The sequence below is a fragment of the Podarcis liolepis genome, assembly GCF_965112155.1.
Source record: "Podarcis liolepis genome assembly, chromosome: 2".
In the NCBI taxonomy this organism is placed as follows: Eukaryota; Metazoa; Chordata; class Lepidosauria; order Squamata; family Lacertidae; genus Podarcis; species Podarcis liolepis.
In genome coordinates, this window is record NC_139555.1 from 33,724,455 (window position 1) to 33,745,486 (window position 21,032).

The 21,032-nt window shown below is 46.2% G+C and overlaps 1 protein-coding gene and 1 long non-coding RNA gene across 3 annotated transcripts in view; one reads left to right on the top strand and one right to left on the bottom strand.

Annotated features, from left to right (window-relative positions):
- Positions 1-21,032, bottom strand: part of LOC310699462 — a 222,481-nt gene that overhangs the window by 145,163 nt on the left and 56,286 nt on the right. The gene's annotated exons all lie outside the window — the stretch shown is intronic.
- Positions 1-21,032, top strand: part of NHERF1 (NHERF family PDZ scaffold protein 1) — a 60,389-nt gene that overhangs the window by 24,594 nt on the left and 14,763 nt on the right. For both annotated transcript variants that reach the window (XR_014522073.1, XM_083487247.1), the window contains exons 2-3: positions 15,832-15,993; positions 20,868-21,021. Coding sequence is in view for 1 of the 2 variants with exons in the window: in XM_083487247.1 (XP_083343373.1) it covers positions 15,832-15,993; positions 20,868-21,021 (316 nt within the window). In the remaining variant the exon portion in view is untranslated. The remainder of the gene's footprint in view (positions 1-15,831; positions 15,994-20,867; positions 21,022-21,032) is intronic.

Sequence of the window (21,032 nt, forward strand, 5' to 3'; positions counted from 1 at the left end):
TTTTAGACCAGATAATGAACACAATGAATATATGTTTATATAATGAATATCCCTTAAAATCACTTGGCTTAACTCATTATTTCAATATGCTTTTTATGGCTTTTATCTGCTGCTTATATATAATTTTTTTTATAGTATCCTGATAACCTGCACGAAGTTTTGTGTGGCTCCCAGATGGGGCCTGGAGCTTAGTTTATTTATAGCAACTTCAGAAGAAACAGTGCCTGGCTCAAGGTGGCTGCTTCCTCACTAAGAAACACTTAATATATCTACTCTGATCCTCTTGTTTTCAACCAGGCTGTGTATTGTTCCCCATAAAATCCAGGGTGATCATTCCTGCTTTGTAAAAACTCCCCAGCTGGGTCAGGTTGTTCTTACTCAATGATCTGCCTTCAAAACCTTTGAGGGCTTACCAGCCTTTATTAGCAGAGAATTGTGTGTCTTTCACACCTTTGACAAATTGACCATGGAGGAGTTGGCTAAATCTGTATCACAATATTAAGTTTTCAAAGGGAGGACACAGAACAACCTGTTCCTCAGCAGGGAAATCTAGCCCTTCAGCTTTGTTGCGGCCTCAAATATTGTTGTGGCCTCAAAAGAACCAGTAGCTTTATTTGCATGACATGACAGTGTTTAGCTAAATTTCTGGTGACCGGGCAAAACAGAGAGCACAGCTGTTGCAACAGCAGAACAGGCCTGTTAGCAGGATACTGAGGCTTACCTGTACTTTGGTACCAACTCTAGCTGCTTTATGTAAATTTGTACAGTGAGAAGAGTCTGTCTTTGCTTGAGAAGTCAGCTGCTAGCTTTCTGTAGCTCGGCTTTTGCATTCCTGCAGTTGATGCAATAGGTTGTTGTGAGTTTCTTAAGCGCATCCCACACGCTTCTTTCTGTGCACTTAATAGCAACTCAAGTAGCATCCTGACCTGAAACCTCCTCACCTGCCATTGTGCCTCAAGCTCTACTGACCTCCTCACCCCTGCCAACCAGCCAACTTCCTGAGTCCCTTAATCTTTCCTCCTAGTATTTAAATGGCATATTTGTCTGGTCTGCAATTGGCGAGATTCCAGTGTGGGTGAAAAATAGCAGGGGATGGGTGGAGAAGAGAATGCATTTACCCTGCCTTTGAAAACGGATCAGAGAGAATGGAGGAAGTTGAATTCTTCCCTTGGAAAAGTCTTAAATGTTCCTGGTCTTCTCCACCTGGGATTAAAAAGTACAGGTGGGGGACTGAAAAGTGTTTGCAAGCAGATGTGCCTGGAGAAGGTGGGAATCTCGAAGTGGCTTCAGTGATCTAACAAAATGACTTGGTGTTAAAAGCTAAGTTTTATCTGACTGCCTGCTGGCCTCTTGTCTTTTTTGGATATTGCCCAAAGGCACAGATTTAGTCACCATGCTTGCAGAATCATAGAATTGTAGGGTTGGAAGGGACCACAAGGGTCATCCAGTCCAACCCCCTGCAATGCGGGAATCTCTTTCCCCAATGTGGGGCTTGAACCCACAACCCTTAGATTAAAGAGTATTGTGTTCTATTGACTGAGCTGTTTTAGTTTTCACAATAGTGTAGTTAAATTTCTGTACTAAAAGCATTGCAGAGTCTGTGCCAAGAAATACATATTCTGTAACTGGAATAAATGCTGGAAATCTAAATGCATCTGCATGCAGTTACATAATTAGCATGCTTTATGCTTCCACATTAAAAAAAAAAATCAAAATATCACTCTTCAGTCAGTGCACAGCCTAGGAGGAGAGGCAGTTTAGGGGCTTCATTTCTCTTGATTAGGTTTTTTTTTCTTCCCCTGTGCCAAATACTCTTGACATGGTAGAGTTGCAACCTTTACATTTCCATATGTTTTTTAACATCAGAGCCCCAGCATGGATGCAGCCTGAAACATCTCCCTTTGTTCCCTATTGTGGTCTCTGTGTAACTGATCCCCAGTTCTACACAATGAAAATGATACTTCCACATAAGCGCTTTCCTGAGCCTGCTTACATGATAAGGAGTCCCAGGGTCATCAGAGAGGCTAGGTAACTGAGAGTTATCTCAAATCGAAAGCTTCACCTCTGACTGTGTGTTTACAAAGAGGGCACATTCTGACATGAACATACAATTGAGAGGATAAGCTGGCCTGCCATTAACACCTTCTGACGTGTGCTTGGCCAGCCATCACCAGCCCAGTGCTAGATGGCTATTTCCCACAGGAACCTATTCTGACTCTGTCAATATACATGATGGAAAATGTAAAATGGCGGCTTGAGTCATTGCTTCCTTGGATTCATCTGTGAATTCTTTACATTTGGATAAAGCAAGGTGACTGCTGTCTTTTTCGACTGCTCTCCTTGGACAGATGTTGCAGCTCTTTGATCCTTCAGAAGAAGCCAGTCTCTTGTATCTGTTCCTCCTGTTTGTCTGCCTTTTCCCTCCTTATCTCATGCGCAGCCACCTGTGGGAAGCCATACAGCAGACTTGAGCAGCTCTATTCCCGTTAACAAAAGTAGTTCTCCTTGCATTGGGTGTTTGCAAAGCTTGGCACGGGTCCCAGGGTGGTTGAATAAACAATTTAAGCTGGAGCAGGTTAGTTCTTACTTTCTGATCAAGGACACGAAATGTATGAGGGTGTGAGTGGTAGGTTTCCATTGTCTTAATTCAGCATGTTCTGTATAAATAACATCTCATTGGGCTTATTCGCCTGAGCTGTGTTCACAGGGTGTGTTAAAGCTGCACTGGCAAGGTTAGATTCTTGGTTTAGTGTGTACTTACACAGTAAATTATGAATGCTGCAGGTTTGAGAGGCCTAGCTTTAAAATATGTGTGGTCCCTGTGCTTCCCAATCCTGGTGCTTATTCATAGAAGCATAGAATTGTAGAGTTAGAAGGGACCCTGAGGATCATCTAGTCCAACCCCCTCTTGGGCTTGCCGATCAGAAGGTTGGAGGTTCAAATCCCCAAGACAGAGTGAGCTCCAGTTGCTCTGTCCCTAGCAGTTCAAAAGCACACCAGTGCAAGTAGATAAACAGGTACCGCTGTGGCAAGAAAGTAAACAGCGTTTCTGTTTTCCGTCATGGTGTCCCATTGCGCCAGAAGTGGTTTAGTCATGCTAGCCAAATGACCCGGAAAGCTGTCTGTGGACAAACACTGGCTCCCTCGGCCTGAAAACGAGATGAGCGCCACAACCCCATAGTCGCCTTTGACTGGACTTAACCGTCCAGGTTAAACAATTCTGTTATTAATTTCAGTTACCCCTGATAAACACAGGGGAATAAATCAGGTTTTTGGATTAAACCCCAAAAGGCACAGAGACTGCTGAGATGTTTGGGCAGGGTTTTATTTGGGGGGGGGGGGGAAGGCTGGTTACAGAGGAAACACTAACATCTTGAAAGCAGGAACATCTGGCTTGGCAACGAAGTGGAGCTTTTGAATGTTGAGCTCCCTCCCCATGCTCTGAAGTTATTGTCGCTATTGAAGACTGAAGGTGGAGTTAGGCCCAAGGCCTGAAACTGAGCCAGCCTGCCTGAATCCCTCTCTCAAAAGTCACGTGACTGCACAGCAGAGAGAACGGAGTCCTTGTGCTGGAGATCCCGTTTTCTGTAGGGACTTGTCTGGCTCAGCCATTCTCTTGTCCCTTTGCATCACTCAAGAGAGCTGCGTTATCCTAGTGAGATTAGTGCCACAAGGCAAGGAGCCAACGCCGTTTCCCTCAGAGCGTTGTTTTATTGAGCTTGTGCATTCTGCAACGTGTTCTCGACACAACATAATGGTGCTTTTAAGGTGGGTTCATTCTGCTTTCTTAGTTCTGCTATGCTTTTCCACCAGTGCTGCTCCATTAGAGGGCTCAACAATGTATGTAGCTCAACAAAAGTGAGATGAGAAATACTCAGAATATTTGTGGTGTGGGGAAAAAAGTTGCAGGATTTCAGCAGAAGAAATGCCCTGACAGGAAATGAAGCAGTGTGACAACCCCAGGACATTTGCAGGTGCAAATAGTATTGAAAAAGGGATTGCTTATGACTCGCCTGATAGCATAATGAGTACAACTTATTCATGCACAATAGAAAGGAGGGGCTGTAGGAGGTTACCATCCTGGCAGGGGATTGTGATAGTCTAAACAACCTATATGCCATTCGAGGAAGAACTATCCTAGATAAGCCTTGCTGTGACGCAAGCAAACAATTGAGATGTGTGCTCCGTGCATTTAACCTGTGTGCTTGAGGAGCCGGGAGTATGCATGAGGACAGAAACCCTAAACGTTTCTGGGTCTTGATAGTAGGTGGTTTCGAGCCAGGCGAAGCCATGTCTAGCCACTCTGGACAGTAGTGATTAATACTCTGTTCTTTCAATAAGTTATTGGGGTGGCTTGCAATAAAATATTGAAGTACAATACAACAATGTAATATCCTAAAAAGCACTGTAAAGAAATATTTACAAGCCAAAATGGACTGTCAGGGGCACCACAAAATACCCGTTTCACAGAAGAAAAGCTGACAATGCTCACAACCCCTCGCTGCAAAAAACAGGCAAAATACCTATGAAACAAATAAAGCACACAGAAATACCAGACCCTCCACTACGAAACAATCAAAAATATCCCTCTCAGTGTTTTTTAACTGAGAGTAGCAGGTGTCCTTTGTGGGTGTCAGAGGGGGGTGTCTGCTGGAATCCTGGGTGTCACATTGGGGAATCCTAGGCATGGGGTTTCCTAGAATGAAGGAAAGGTTCTTGTGCATGAAATGTTAGTGCTTATCTAGATTTAAAATAGCCTTTCAACCGTCTGAATTGTGCCTTTACTAGCAATGATGACTATTTTGGCTTAAAATCCTTGTCAAAGATCAGACTTGTCAGCAAGGTCTCTCTTGGAGAGCTCAATTTTTCCAAAGAAGCCCTTTAATCAAAAGTCAATATGTACCCGGAAATAAAAAGGGAAGAACAGAAGACGAAGTGGACTCTGCAGTGGAAGGTCAAGTGGGTCATCCATTCTTTGGGTGACGTGTTGCAAAACATTCTAGGAAAGCAGGAGGGTAGCAGCACCCAGCAAATAGAGATCAAATGAAAGGAAACCCAGATAAGAGAGAAGTACTGTTGGCTCGCCAGGAATTTTGGCTAGTATCAAAAAGTGGTATTCATTCTACTTTGGATGGGGCTGTACTGCCCTCGTAGGAGCAAGTGTGCAGCTTGGCCCATACACTTGGACCCTGGTGATTTTTATCAGCTTTGGTTGATTCAACAACTTCTTTCTTGAAGACATGCTTAGCATTAGTTATCTATGTTTTGTTTACTCCCAGACTAGACTTATGCAATATGTTCTTCGTGAGGCTGCCTTTTAAACACTTTTCAGAAGTGTAAAGGTAAAGGGAACCCTGACCATTAGGTCCAGTCGTGACCGACTCTGGGGTTGCGGCGCTCATCTCGCTTTACTGGCCGAGGGAGCCAGCGTACAGCTTCCGGGTCATGTGGCCAGAATGACTAAGCCGCTTCTGGCGAACCAGAGCAGCGCACTTGAAACGCCGTTTACCTTCCTGCCGGAGCGGTACCTATTTATCTATTTGCACTTCATGCTTTCGAACTGCTAGGTTGGCAGGAGCAGGGACCGAGCAACAGGAGCTCACCCCGTCGCGGGGATTAGAACCGCCGACCTTCTGATCGGCAAGTCCTAGGCTCTGTGGTTTAAAATATGGAAGCCCGATTTGTTCCAGCTTCATTTGGTTACCTGTCCATTTCTGGGCTTAATTTATATGGAAGGTTTGGCCTTTAAATCTTTAAATGGTCTTGGGTATGGTTACCTAAAGTACCACCTGCCCCCATAGCAACCTGCCTGGGCTTTCAGATCAGCTTTGCCATCCTTGTTTGCTGTGCCATTGTCCTTGCATGGCCAAGCAAGTGGGTATCAGAGACAAAGGGCTGCTTTGTGGGCTGCACCAAGGATTTGGAACACCTTCTCTATGTGGATTACAGCAAACGCTAAAAAATCAGCCAGTGTTGAATGTGTTGGGAACAGTGTTAGAAATTAGCCAGGCACCAAGCGCATTTTGCAACTGGCATAGGTCCAGTTGCAACCACTTGGGAGATTTCTGGGTGCCAGGTTCGTGACTGGGGAAAGCAAAGTGTCACTTAGAGAAGGATCTGAAATAATTTCCCAGTAGCTTGTATTTGTTTTACAATCGTACCTCTACTTACGTATCCCTCTGGATATAGAATCTTTGGGTTAGGGCAATGGCAAACCCGGAAGTGTATACTTCCAGGTTTTGCCGCACACACATGTGCAGAAGCGCTCAATCGCACCACGTGCATGTGCAGAAGCGCACCTCTATTTACGTTATTTTTGGGGTGCGAACGGACCCCCAGAACAAATTAATCTCATATCCATAGGGTCCACTGTATTCTGGATTGTTTTATCCAGTGTTTTAATGTGTTGTAAACTGCTTTGAGATTTGTTCCTTAAAATATAAAGCAGTATAGAAATGAAATTATTCTTATTCTTAATAATACTAATACTAATATTTCAACCGGGGGTGGGGATGACACCTAGATATTCCGTTGTGGCAACCATAACCTAGGTTTAAGGTGCCATTTGGCGATTAGATTATATATCTGAGGTACTAACACTGGTTAGCTATTGAGTCTCTAGAACATAACCAGGCAATTATAATAGGTTTTGATTGTTTCACTTTTGGTGTAGCTGTGGTGATTGTCTGCCCTTACTGTTCTGCAGAGCTAGGACAATTCTATTAACATGTCAGTAAGCTTTGAGTCAGAAGCTGGGCAGTTTCTTTGGTTTTTCCGTAGAAACTTGATAATTAAGGCCAACGCCCTGTAAAAATTCTGTTTGAAATTCAGCTGTGTATATGGTCTCTGCCCATGGCCGGACATTTGTATGTGGGCCCTGCATGAGCAATGCTGAAGGCTTGTGCATCAGTACAAACGTGTTTAACAGCTGAAACTTGCAGTAGAGTGCATTAAAAAGCATTATGGAACATGTGGCTTTGTGTAATCGGTGATGGACAGGATGCAGGCAGCCTCATCAGTGCCAGATGGCAACCGCAAGCCCAGTGGTTGCAAGAATTGGCCCTTTTGCTATTCTGCTGTCATTGGCAGTCAGGAAGTTAAGTGGGCAGGTAGGATTACCATAGTGTTCTGCACTGAGGCTGCTGATAGCCTGCTCACTGGCGGAAGCTGCCTTCCCACCTCTCTTTAGCAAGTAACCACAATGCAAGTTTATGTTGCTTTCCTTCCTTTAATAAATTAAACTTTGTGTGTGCTGGCAGGCACATTCCTGCCCAAATAGTGCTTCATTTTAACAGTGCAAGAATTGTGCAGAGAGGCTACCTTTTGTCCACAGCCCCTGTCCACATATTTACCCAGGAGTAAGTCTCACTGACTTCAGTGGTGACTCATGGATAGCATTATGCTGCCTGTGCCATGCAGTGCTTGGGTGTAAGAGGGGAACAGGACAGGTTGGACGGAGCCTGGCCTAGCCATAAGGCACAGCCGTGAGCTAGGGAAAGTTAACTGTGCATTGCTCTCCTTAACATTCTTCCACTGAAGAAACTTTGGGTGGAGGTGGGATACTGAGTTGGACAAGTCCCCACCCCCATTATGCACAAAATGGCATTGCACAATTCTAATAGTGACATTTAAAAATCTTTTGTTTGCTTGTTTGTTTGTTTCAAAGGGATGTTTAATCTGCAGGTAAAGGGACCTCTGACCATTAGGTCCAGGACAACTCTAGGGTTGCGGTACTCATCTCGCTTTACTGGCCGAGGGAGCCAGCGTACAGCTTCCGGGTCATGTGGCAAGCATGACTAAGCCGCTTCTGGCGAAACCAGAGCAGTGCATGGAAATGCTGTTTACCTTCCCACCGGAGCGGTACCTATTGATCTACTTGCACTTTGACATGCTTTTGAACTGCTAGGTTGGTAGGAGCTGGGGCAGAGCAACAAGAGCTCACCCCATAGGGGGGATTCGAACCGCCGACCTTCTGATTGGCAAGTCCTAGGCTCTGTGGTTTAACCCACAGCGCCACCTGCATCTGCAGGTACTGGCTGCTAAATGCTGTATTTGAAATTCCGACTAAGCATCAAGAAGAACTTTTGGACAGTAAGAGCTCTTTGACAGTGGAGCAGACTTCCACAAGAGGTGGCAGATTCTCTTTCCTTGTAGGTTTCAAAGCAGAGGTTGGATGGCCACCTGTCATGGATGATCTAGTTGAGATTCCTGCATTGCAGAGGGTTGGACTAGATGACTCTCGGGGTCCCTTCCAACCCTTCAGTTCTACGATTCTGTGGGTTAAGGGGGCAGGAGATGCTGCCTTCCAAGATCAAAGGTAACATAACCTGCTGAACTTTGCATCCTTAGGTCCTGCTTCTTTCCATCCCTTTCATTCCATCTGATTCCAGAGTCCTCAATAAATTGCATGGTAGTGAATGCAAGTCAACCATTTGGGTCACTATTCTGCTTGTAACCAAGTCTGACTGGGGGCTATGGGACAGCAACCCACAATGAAGATCAGGCTGAAAGCTCTGCACAAAGCTGTTTTTCTGGTTTAATGTGTTTAGCCTTAGAAGTTTCAGTCTGAAGCTGCCCAGAGTTTCTTGTGCTAGCTGGCTCATGGATGGTTTTGGCTTGGATAACCCAGCTCCAGATGCCCCATGCCTGCAAGTGCTGGCGACTGCCTGCTTTCCTTCACCGTAAAACAATGGCTCCAAAGCAGTAAATGGAGACTAAACAGAGCCAGGTTCATGCTGTAAACATTCCTCCCCATGGCCCAGTGTCATCCTTCAGTTTTTCCATTAGCACTGCTTTTAGGGATTGCTCACCTTTGCATTCCCATGCAAATTGAGATCATGTTCAATTTGTAGTTGCGCTGTCAGAGGAGTGACTTCCTAAGTGCTTGGGGTTTTTTTTATATAAATACTTGAGGCTTGTACAAAATGGCACAGAGCTGGAAAAAGTTGGGAAGGTGATTGATGGCCCCTGTGTCAAGCAGAGTAATGGCTGTCTTCTTGCTGAAAACCAGTGGCGTACATTTAAATCCCAACTTGCAAAGGCATGTTCTATGTGTGGAACACTATTACACTCTGCTTGGCCCTTGGGAAGCACAGAGCCCAGGGCTTGCAAAGCCACAGTGTTTCCCAACAGCCGAGCTGGCTGCTGGGCATTTGGGAAGCGCCATGCAAAGTTGCATTGCAAAGGCCAAGCACAGCTATTGCTTTCATGAAAAGAAAAGCAAAACTGGGGATTCCCAAAGCAACAAGGCAGATGATCCGTTTCCCAGTAGAGTTTTAGCAAAGCCACTTGGATTTTCCTCACTTGGAAAATCAGAGGCCTACATAACCCAGATGAGAATTAACTGGTTCTGTTGTAAATAACTACACACAAGAGTAGAGCTGTAGCTCAGAGATAGAGCACATGCATTGCATATAGAAGGGATCTGTTTCAACCCCTGGAGTCTCTTTTCTGAAACTTTGGAGAGCTGCTGCCAGTCAGTGCAGACCAGCCTTCCTTAACTGGTTGCCCTGCAGGTGTTGCTGGACTCAAACTCCTACCAGCATGGCTAATGGTCAGTTAAGTTGGGAGCTGTAGTCCCAAACAGCATGTGGGGGGTTGGGGAAGGCTAAAGTAAATGATGCAGATTCTAGGTGGACCATTGTTCTGTATGCACCCAATACCTTGAAACACCCAAATCACATTCTGGCCCTAAAAGAATTCTAGGTGCTGTAGTTTGTTACGGGTTGCTGAGAATTGTGACTCAGGGGTAAACTACACTTCCCATAAATCTTTGATGGGAAAAGCATATGCTTAGGAATGTGTTTTCAAAGCTGCAGGGTATACACAGCAGTGGAATGCCTTATTCAGTTCAAGCATGTTAAAACAAAAGAGATTGTCTTGGCATTTGCAGATGAAACGGATCATCTGCCTTGTTGCTTTGGGAATCCCCAGTTTTGCTTTTCTTTTCATGAAGGCAATAGCTGTGCTTGGCTTTTGCAATGCAACTTTGCATGGCGCTTCCCAGATGCCCAGCAGCCAGCTTGGCTGTTGGGAAACACTGTGGCTTTGCAAGCCCTGGGCTCTGTGCTTCCCAAGGGCCAAGCAGAGTGTAATAGTGTTCCACACAGAGAGCTCTATTCTGCAGATGCTCCAGCTATTTCTCTACCTGCCTGAAGCTAGCATCACATACGACATCAAGTTTGGGGCAACTGCCTGTGGTTTTGAAGCTGCTGCGCCACGGGCCATCTTGGAGATCTGTGCCGAGACAAATTTGGGCTGGGGGCTCCTCGCCCCTGCTCTAAGCACTGCAATACATTGTTTGCATTGGATTTATTTTAATATGAGGCAATGTTGGGTCCATGTTTGGATTATTTTGCATGCTTGGCTCTGAGAGACCAGACTGTAAATAAAAGGGGAACTTCGGTTGACAGAATTATTTGTGTGCATGCTCACATTGGTACCCTTAGGCACAAACTTGCACACTGTTTTGCCCTTGGTCTCTTAGAGCCAACCTACCCACTATATAGAATTGGGTAGCAGAATTCTGGAAAGCCGCTGGTGTAGGTGGGGGGATAATATTCAGAGCCCTGTTTTGTTTTTGTGAGGCGGTGGTGGTGCTATTTCAAAGGAGGAATGTTTCAGGGGTGTGTGTATTTATCGGCATGTGCCTGCTTTTGTGGGGTTTTGTACTGTACACATGTCTGTGCTAGCAGGACACGGTGCACCTGGGAGTAGGTATCGTAAAGGAACTGCCTGCCAATTCTTTATAAAAACCTTCAGGCCTTTCCTTATGGCCATGCCAAAAAGCTGCAATTGGTTGCATAGCTAAAGTTCTTGCTATAACTAGCATAGACAGAATGTGGCACAGAACACATTTTCTTAAACACAAAAATCGGGGGGGGGGGGTTTCCTCTGGAATTTCTTCCCAAATGCATTGGAGCTAAATGGAGATGAGGTGCTTTTCTTATTGGCTAGTTTTCTCTGCCCCCTGCGATGGTGAGAAACGGAGTTAAGGAAGTGGTAGAGGGCAGAACGTGAGAATGTCTTGAGTGCAGAAGCAAGGGAAGGAGGGTGTCAGTTGCACCGACAGCCATGTGTTTTGTGCATGGGGCAGAGGGGTGGAGGCATACAGGCAAGGGAAGAGCTTGGTTCAGCTGCTGAACCATTCCCATAATTTAGCTAAACTTCAAAAAAGGTACACAGTAGAAATGAAAGTGTATTTTTCCCCACTGAGCTGCTAGAAAGGTGTCTCTGGTTTCTGAGCTGGGTAGTTGTAATGAGTGATGTTGAAAAGGGGGGAGGAATGCAGGAGGAGAGAGATAGAAGGCTCATTCCTTTTTATTGGAAACCATAGACTAAACAAATGCATGGTAACAATTCTGCATTGTGTGCAAGTTGTACTCCACAATCTAGTCCTGGGAAATATGGAGAGAAGAGGCTTCTGAACTCATCCCTGGTGAGCTTGCGTTCAGGGAGGAGGAGGAGAGTTATGAGAAGAATGTCTTCTCTTTTTTTAAGGAGCTGCAGGGGAGGCGGGATTAGGGGTTTCTTTCACAACCATAACTGAAAACAGTAAAGCTGTTTGATATCCAGTGCCCAGATTCTCATTGCAAGGGCCATTTTAAACAGGGCGGTTTCTTGCATAGAAGGGCACTTCAGATCTTTCTGTTGGCAGAGTTCTTGCAACAGAAAAAGTATGCCGGGGGCATGTTTGAGGAAAATGGCTTGAGAGCCAGCGTGGTGTAGTGGTTAAGAGCAGTGTACTCGTAATCTGGTGAACTGGGTTCACTTCCTTGCTCCTCCACATGCAGCTGTTGGGTGACCTTGGGCTAGTCACACTTTTTTGAAGTCTCTCAGCCCCACTCACCTCACAGAGTGTTTGTTGTGGGGGAGGAAGGGAAAGGAGATTGTTAGCCACTTTGAGACTCCTTAAGGGGAGTAAAAGGTGGGATATCAAGTCTAAACTCTTCTTCTTCTTCTTCTTCTTCTTCTTCTTCTTCTTCTTCTTCTTCTTCTTCTTCTTGAAATACATCTTGATAGAATGCTAGTTCCACAGCCTTCAGGCCTTTTTAGCAGAACTAGTTCCCAGAGATTGATCCAGAGATGTCCATCATTCTTGAGGGCTGTCCAAATATCCCCCAAGCCATGCCTCTTGCCAACAAGTCTGGATGATAGCAATAGAAAGGTCTGTCTGGGATGTGTAAAGTGAAGGCAATCCCCTTCTTTCCTTGCCACTTTGATTTCCGCAGAAGGGAAAATTGTGGGAGGTGGTGGAATCTTGGAGAAAAGCCCGCTCTTGAGTAGGCCTGGGCGATAGAGCAATATATCGCCCAGAATCGCTATGAGGAGCTAACTGCAATGATGGTTTCACTCAGCGGTATATCACTGGTGAAACCACCACCACTCCTGAGTCCCTCCAGCACCCAGTGCAGAGGGAGAAACAGGCTGCATTGGTGAGGCGACGATACAGCTTGTTCCTTCCTCCGTGTCTTTAAAATGCTTGGCTGAGGAGAGCGCAGCGGCCCTCGTCTCAGCCAAGCAGTTTTACAGAGCCCCGAACTCGGCACACAAGCCATCGGTGGGGTGGGGGCGCCGTTAAACTGCTCCCACTCCCCAGCTGAGGAAGCCCTGTTTCTTCTTCAGCTAGTGTGCAAGTGGGAGAAGGATTTGGGCTCCCTCAGCTTGGGGGAATAGAAAACTAAGCGGCCTCTTTCTCCCAGGAGAAGAAGGTCGTTTACCCACCCTCTTCCCCCTGCTGGCAAAGGAGCCCTGCCAACGGAAGCTGTCAGGCTCCATTACAGGGCTCCCTCCATCTTGGGGAGTGGTCTGGCTTGCTCAGCTGTCAGGCGGGATCCTCCCCCCCAGCTGAGCAGTGGGCTTGGGCATTGGCCCCGACCTGCAAGGCGCAGGGGTGAAAGAGCCCCAGCTCCCGCGGTGAGAGCTGTGGCAGTTTCACACAGTGCCTCAAGGGCCAGGACCAATGCCACTTTTTTCAACATCGTGGTGTATCGCCAAACTGCAGTGTTTGGCTGGTGATACACTGCGATGTTGAAAACCTAATATCGCCCAGCCCTGCTCTTGGCTTGAATTAAAAAGTGCTTGTAACTGGGGGCATTTTGTCTTATCAAGCTGATTCTTACTCTTATTTAAAGTAACAGCACGTGAGCAGCCATTGGGAATTTAAAAGTGGGGACCCTAGAAGCAAGTGACTGCCAACTCAAATAGCTGGTCTATTAAGACAGGAGTGATGGCATACTGTCTTCTGTGGTCCTTTGAGAAACAAAGGCTTTGATCTCTAGGAGGATTCCACTCATCCCCTTGATGGTTGCCAACGTGGGACCCCCAATACATTCCTCCATCTTTCTGTCTGATAGATGATGTGCAATTCTTGTACTCTGTTTGCTACCCTTGATGGTGTGTTGGTGCAGTGATCTTCTGTTTTCTGTCGATTTGTCCTTACGTCAGACTTCCCAGAACTTTCGCCTTTATGCATTCTGTGATGAAATGTTTTCTTAAGATTTGAACCATAATTGGGAAACAAAGTCAAGCGGGTTCTTTCGCTGGAGGAAGGGGGATGACCTGATCCTCCCTTGCCATACTTCCTTTCCCCAAACCCACTCATCATAAACAGAGTTCTTCCAGCAACAGGATCCACAGGGTGCCTCCTTGAGCAGTAGGTTCGCAGGAAAAGTTTGGACGGGGTTAGGAAAGAGACACTGCAGCTCTAAATCATAGCTATAACCCACCCTGCCTCCTTGCATACCAAACAAGCTGTTCTGGCAAATGCAAATCTTAAAACTTAGGGTTTTGTTCAAAACCTCCAGCATGCATCAGAGGCTGTAGCATAATTTGAGGAATGCTTGTGTGTTTCGTCATCTGGCAAGCAATGCATGAGAAGATTCGCTCCCGGCCAAGTCTGTGGAGGACACATGTTGCTAGGGTTGCCGGGTCAGTGTGCCATCATGGCTAAAGCTTCTGAGACAAGTTCGTGTGCTGTAAATGGCTGAGGAATTGGGTGTTTCAGCATGTGTCAATATCTATCCTAAGGAGAAAATTCCAAAGGAAGGTCCATCTGCTCATATTCTGTGAATTCCTGGAACAGGCGTGAAGAACCAGTGACTGGCTCTCTAGGTGTTGCTGGACTCACCTCATTACCTGACCATTGGCCACGCCAGCTGGAGCTGATGGAAGTCTTGCAGTATCTGGAGGAGTCCACAGGGCCCCCACCCCTCTTTCCTCTTCCAGAGTAAGGGCCAGCTCTTTAAACTGAAGCTTGCCCTCAACTCCTATACCACATTTCTGACATGATGGTCCCCATGTGTTTCCCAGCAATGAAAAAAGTCACTTAAAAGTCTCCTCCCACAGTGTATTTAGTATAGAGCTTTCACATTCTTAAATCTGATAATGAATAGCGGCATTGGTTTCTCGCTCATATAAAATACCAAAGCGGCTTGCAGAAGAAATTCTAACATCAACCTGGAAACTTTTAGTGGGAAGAGTTCCTTTCTCTCCTCCCCAGAATGCTCTAGTCTTTCTTTTTTGTTCCTTTGCGTAGGAAGATAATTGTCAGGTTGTTCTAAAATGGTTTCTAACATTGTGTTTTTATGCTGAATCCTGCCCTGGGATCGTCGGGTGAAGGCGGGCAATAAATAAACAAAAATATAAGACTAAATGTTAGGGTGGGGGTGTCCTCTTTTTCTAGAGCTCCATATCTGGGGGAAAACATTGTACCAGCATGAGCAGTGGAGGAAGATGGGTTTTCCAGTAGCTCATAGGCAGACGTAGGAATCAGGTGGTAGATCCACCTAGCTGTTTCCTAAAAAGAGACGTGGCAGTGAGGTGAGCATCTGACATGCTTATTTGATCATAGGCCAACTGAGAGGCACCACACGAGTTGCAGAAATGGGTGTCCTTTGAGCACACCATATTGAAGAGTGAGGTGACTGAGGGTGGCTGTGGATTCTGCCCTGTATGTCTGTGGGGATATGTTGCAATTACTGGATGTTCCACTTCCCAAAGAAGCTTCGTCATGGACTTGGCTTCCTTGTTTGAGGGGGGTGAAGTTGTGCCAGCTGCTGGGTGTGCCAGCTCCTCCTCAGTGTGGGCAGTGGCTGTGAATGACGTGTTCTTCCATCACTGCCCAGCTTTCCTATCTCCATTCAAAGAGGAAGCATGGAGGCAGGGTGCCGCAACGAGTCAAATAAATGAATAATGGGAGGGTTGGGTGTTCTTCTACCATCTCTGTTGTTGTGGGTATTAAAGTTCCCAGTAAACACTCGTTTGGGTTGCTAATCCTTTGTACAAATATATATGGATGTATAGGAGGAATGACAGGGTTTCATTATGTAAAGCATTGGCTCTCTTGCTGTTTTGTATGGGTATTCAGCAAACACAGGTCAGTTAAGGGGTGCAGTATTTTTTTAAATTGGTTTTTATTGAGATTTTCTTGCGTTACAAAGCAAATAGGGAAAAGTACATATAGCACCTTCATTTTTCCATTTATAGACTTTCACAGCTTGTTTACAATTGGTATGAGACACTATTATCCTAGATATCATGCAGTTTGGGGGGGGGGGGAGAGGGTAACATTCCTGGTCTCACTGGCTTCAGTACGACCCTAGGATACAAAAGCCAGGCTAGCTAGCCAGAGCTGCACTGGTAATCCTCTGCGGACCCAGACCAACATTTGCAGAGTTATGAATGGCAAGTCACACTTTAAAAACCTACATTTCTGTCTCCAGATGGTCCTGGCTATACAATCTGGAAAGAGATCAATGGAGAAGTTGAGAGTAGGATGGAGAAATGACCACAAACTGCAGTCTCAATGCTTCTTGTGTTTCTCCCCTTTAGAAAGATTTGAGGCCTCGCCTCTGCCGGATGAAGAAGGGCCCCAATGGGTATGGATTCAACCTCCACAGCGACAAGGCCAAGCCGGGCCAGTATGTACGAGCGGTGGATCCAGATTCGCCAGCCGAAGCCTCAGGACTCCTGCCTCAAGACCGCATTATAGAGGTATACGGGGTTGGGGGTGAGATGTGCACAGGCCCCAAACAAGGTCCCTTGAAGTGGTGTGGAAATAGGTCACATAGCAAACAGACTGGCAGGACTGAAATCCTTGGGGTGAGTTCTCACTCCTTTGTGACCTGTAACTATATGGCTCTGTTCAGGTGTAACAAACCATGGTTTGCTACAAAAGCCAACTGTGGGGGGGCACTGACTTGCATGCTTCCCTCTTATCTTCCTCCTCAGTACACGAGGAGATTGAAAACTTCCGCTTTGGGATAAGCTACAGCTTTGTGTTACGTCCCATTTCTGAATTGTAGTTTGTTCTAACCATGGTTAGTTAAAATGGAACCAGGGTGTCAAGCGGTGGTTTTATCCTTTTTGTGTGGATAGGCCATGGTTCCCTGGTTTCTGGGTGCTGCCAAAAACTGCAAAAGCATCTGTAGTCTTCTCCTCTCATCGGCAAAGGAGGAGTTAGGAGCATGCGAGTCAGAGGTTTGTGGTCATCATAACAATAAATGATGGTTTCTTACATCGGAACTGGGTGTGTCTCAATTTTCACATGTGGCCATTGCAACCAGAGCTCCCATGTCACCTTCCCTGTATAGTGGTGCGGTGGAGTTTCCTTCCATAATTGTTCAGCAAACCAAAGAGCTAATGGAGTTTCATAGGGGTTGCCATAGGGGAATTAGCAAAATTAGAGTGACCTAGCTGTTTGTGAGTTGGCTATAAATGTAGCTTATGATCCAGGTTGAGATAGTAGCAGGGCAGCTAGTGCAGTGTTTTTCCAAATTTTCTTCTCTCCCTGCACACCCACTTTTTAAATTAAACCTAAATGCCGTCAAAAATTGAGGAGTTCAGCTCTCATCTCCCAACTTGAAAGCCATTCTGGTTTTACAGATCTGCGCACCCCTCCTCCATTTTTCCCACGCACGTAACTTGGCAGTTTATCCTGCCTTAGGTATGTGTAATTCTTGTGTTTCTTTCTCAAAGGCCTTTACTTTGACATTAAGGTGGGGGGGGGGTTGTACAGCTACTATTCTGGGACTTCAGTGTGTGGAGAGTCATGGGCAGCAGTGTGTCAGTGTGGACTGATGCAAAAGGATTATTTTAGCATGGTACCACCACTCTTGCTCGCTTCCCTGGTAACAGGGCCCACCTGGCTGATGCAGCAGCTTCAGTTCCATGTTTCTTGCTCAGAGTCTTGTGGATTCCTAGCTGCTCTCATTTTAATTAAAGCACCACCAAACAAAATAGGTCCCTGCCCCGAGGAGCTTCCACATTTGTTTTTGTAAATCACTTGGAGCTCTGTTTTGTTTTTAGAATCAAGCGGTATATACATTTCATGAAATGAAATCTGACATGTTCTATGGGGAGGCACCAGCAAGAAGGAAGGAAGGAAGGAAGGAAGGAAGGAAGGAAGGAAGGAAGGAAGGAAGGAAGGAAGGAGTGGTCAAAAGTAACTAAGAAATTGTGCATTCAGTGTTCACTCTCTCCACCATAGAAAATGTCTCCTTCGGTATTGTTAGTATTTGGATATTGGTCGTTTTGGCTCAAATCCAAACCAACAGGCCCTTTTTTTAAGGAGCAAAGGAGAGATATTGCAAGCAGTGCAGTGGGCTGAGAATCTATTGGCGGAAAAGGGTTTTGGTGGGGTTTTTTGGATCAAGTTGTGAGACGGTGCGCCTTGAATACAAATAAGAGTTCCATCATTGGGTCGTTTCACTAAAAGGCTTGTGAACTGCTGAACTAGAGGAAGACAAATGTATTAGTTGCCGTGGCACCAATTACAGCCAGATCTTTCATGCCGGAGCCGTTCAGGGATTAGCAGAGAAGCCAGCAAAACCTCATTAAAATCAGATTTCCCTGAAGCGATTAGCACAGGATTGCACAAGCAAAGCTGCCAGGTTTGTGTGGCCAGAGATGCACACAGGCTAGATGACAGGCCTGCACACCAGGCACGTGACGTTGTGTACAAACCGACAGGGAGGCTGCCTGGAAAGCTGTTGTCTGTGTGTTGTTTGTAGAAGATTCTTCTTCCCTCTGACAAACCGGTTGCTGCTCTAAACGCCCATCTTGCTTCCTCCCTAGCCCCATTGCTGTGTCCACGGGTGAAGCCAGCACTGCATGTTACACCAGAAGTTTGTGTGGACAGTGTTTTGGCTAGTAAATATCCATGTGGTCAGCCCCACCATCTGTTGATTGGTGACGGGCTGTTCTCCCCTCCCGTCTTATCCATTGCTACCCCAGTTAATTCTTTAAAAGTGGGAACCCTCCTGTTGTGCTCACCAGAAAACCAAAAGTGTGAGACTTGATGCTCATAAGAAGAGCACCGCAGGGTCAGGCCAACAGGGAACCAACAAGTCTAGCATCCTGTTCTCACATTGGCTAACCAATTGCCTATGAGAAGGCCTGCAAGCAGGGCCTAAGCGCAGCAGCCCCTCTCCCTACTGGTGATTCCTAGGATCTGGTATTCAGAGGCTTGCTGGCTCTGACAGTGGAGGTCGGACACAGTGAGGCCCAAGCGCATGGGTGCCTTGGTTGTGCGACTTCTGCTTCCACCTTTCAGGTATGGTGGGGAGAGCATTGGTGGGTTGCTTCATCCCTCTGGAGGAGACCTGGGCTGGTACCTTCATGAACATGGAGGATGGAGAACAACTGCCTCTTCTTGACAGGGCACGAACCAGTGTTAGAAACTCATATATATATAACAGAATGTCTATTTGCCAGGGGGGTGGACCAGGTGACTCTCGGGTTTCCTTCCAACACTACAATTCTATGATCTCAGTTACATTGCTTGACTGTAGCTTGCTCTTTCAACACATCAATTGTTCCAGTATGCAAGAAGGAGGATTGCACACAGTGGACATGGAAATGGTATTCTGGTCTCTGTGCAAATCTACTTTGTTCCTGCTGCTGCTGCTGCTGCAACCCAGCCACCCCCTCACCCTACCTGCTGTGTCATGGCAAGGTACTGGTCTCCAATGATAACAAACCAGGATGTGGCTCTGGTTGGCTTCATACTCTAGGTCAAAATATTTGGAATACAACATTTTGAATCGCATAGGAACTTCAGGCCTTGTGGTTTTGAATGATAAAATAATCTACAGCAGACTCTTGTAGCCGCATTTCCGTCTTTGTTGAACCTTCTGGTGGTGGGGATAATGGTAGAGAGTTAATACAGGCCAGTGTTGAGCTTCTCCCAGGCCCCAAATACCAATGGTCCCGCTTTCGTTCCTGATTCGAAATCTACGAAAACATATATATATATATATATATATAAGCTAGGTGCCTTATAAATCTAGGTTGCAGTCGCCATAACAGAATGTCTATTTGCCAGGGGGGTGGACCAGGTGACTCTCGGGTTTCCTTCCAACACTACAATTCTATGATCTCAGTTACATTGCTTGACTGTAGCTTGCTCTTTCAACACATCAATTGTTCCAGTATGCAAGAAGGAGGATTGCACACAGTGGACATGGAAATGGTATTCTGGTCTCTGTGCAAATCTACTTTGTTCCTGCTGCTGCTGCTGCTGCAACCCAGCCACCCCCTCACCCTACCTGCTGTGTCATGGCAAGGTACTGGTCTCCAATGATAACAAACCAGGATGTGGCTCTGGTTGGCTTCATACTCTAGGTCAAAATATTTGGAATACAACATTTTGAATCGCATAGGAACTTCAGGCCTTGTGGTTTTGAATGATAAAATAATCTACAGCAGACTCTTGTAGCCGCATTTCCGTCTTTGTTGAACCTTCTGGTGGTGGGGATAATGGTAGAGAGTTAATACAGGCCAGTGTTGAGCTTCTCCCAGGCCCCAAATACCAATGGTCCCGCTTTCGTTCCTGATTCGTATGCTACTCAAAGTTCTCAGGAAGCTCCTTAATTGTTCTAGTGGCACCCCTTTGATCATGGACTGGTTTGCATACTTTCTGGTTTGATGGTCCCTATCAAAAGGTTCTTAGACACTGAAGGAGTTTGTCTCCATGCTGGAATGCACAGTGTGGTCCTGCAACCCACACACCCCAGCGAAGCCAGGCGTGACTGGCTTGTACTTTCGGTATTTGCAGTTCTCAGACTGTGCCTCCAGACCGTCAGTGTTTTGCGGGAGCGATTCAAGCCCATCCTGGAAAATTAGGCTTGCACAGTGAAAGTGGGTTAAAGTCCTCTGTGGCCTTGGTGCAAGGAATTCACTTTTTTAAAAGAGAGAGATAGAGAGAGAGAGAGAAACCTTTTTGCAGTTGGGAAAATGAAGGCAAGTGAAAAGTTTAGAATGAACGTAACAGGAAGCAGTACAAACACCCTGCAAGCAAATCGGGGTGAACACTTGCTGTTGTATAACCTCCCCACAAACAAATCTGAACAAATATTCAATGAAGACCAGATAGATGACAGGCCTATCCTGTGTAACCACTGTGTAAGCTTTGAGCAAGCAAATTGGGATGCATGCTCAATAAATGTCCTCTGGGTGAGTCCCTTGAGAGCCTATGGGGGCTCTTCCATAAAATGATGGGCAAGTTCTCCTGAAACACATGTGGGTAGGCTGACTCTTGAAGGACCTTCAAGTTGTCCCTCCATATCTCTGGTGCACTGGGGGGAGCATGGTTTGTGATGGGTAGGGTGGTGCGTGGGAAGCTGTAACCCCCAAGCATGTTCTTTCTCCCCCCCCATTTGTCATGAGTGTAAATGTGTGACCCTGTTAATCACAACTCCAGCACATGGCCTCTCCCAGGCTTCCCCAGACAGCCCACCTACTGATGCACATGGCCTTCAATGTCAAGAAGGTTGCCCACTCCTGGTCTAAGGTGACAGCTTTTCTTTTCACCTACCAGAAGACCTGCTGCTTTATCTAATCTCAGAAATGCATTGCATTCCTTGCAGGTGAACGGGGTGTGCATGGAGGGCAAGCAACACTCGGATGTCGTTTCGGCCATAAGATCTGGTGGAGATGAGACTGAGCTGCTAGTGGTGGATAGCTTAGCGGACGAGTTCTTCAAGAAGTGCAATGTCATCCCTTCTGAAGCACATCTGAAAGGTGAGGCATCC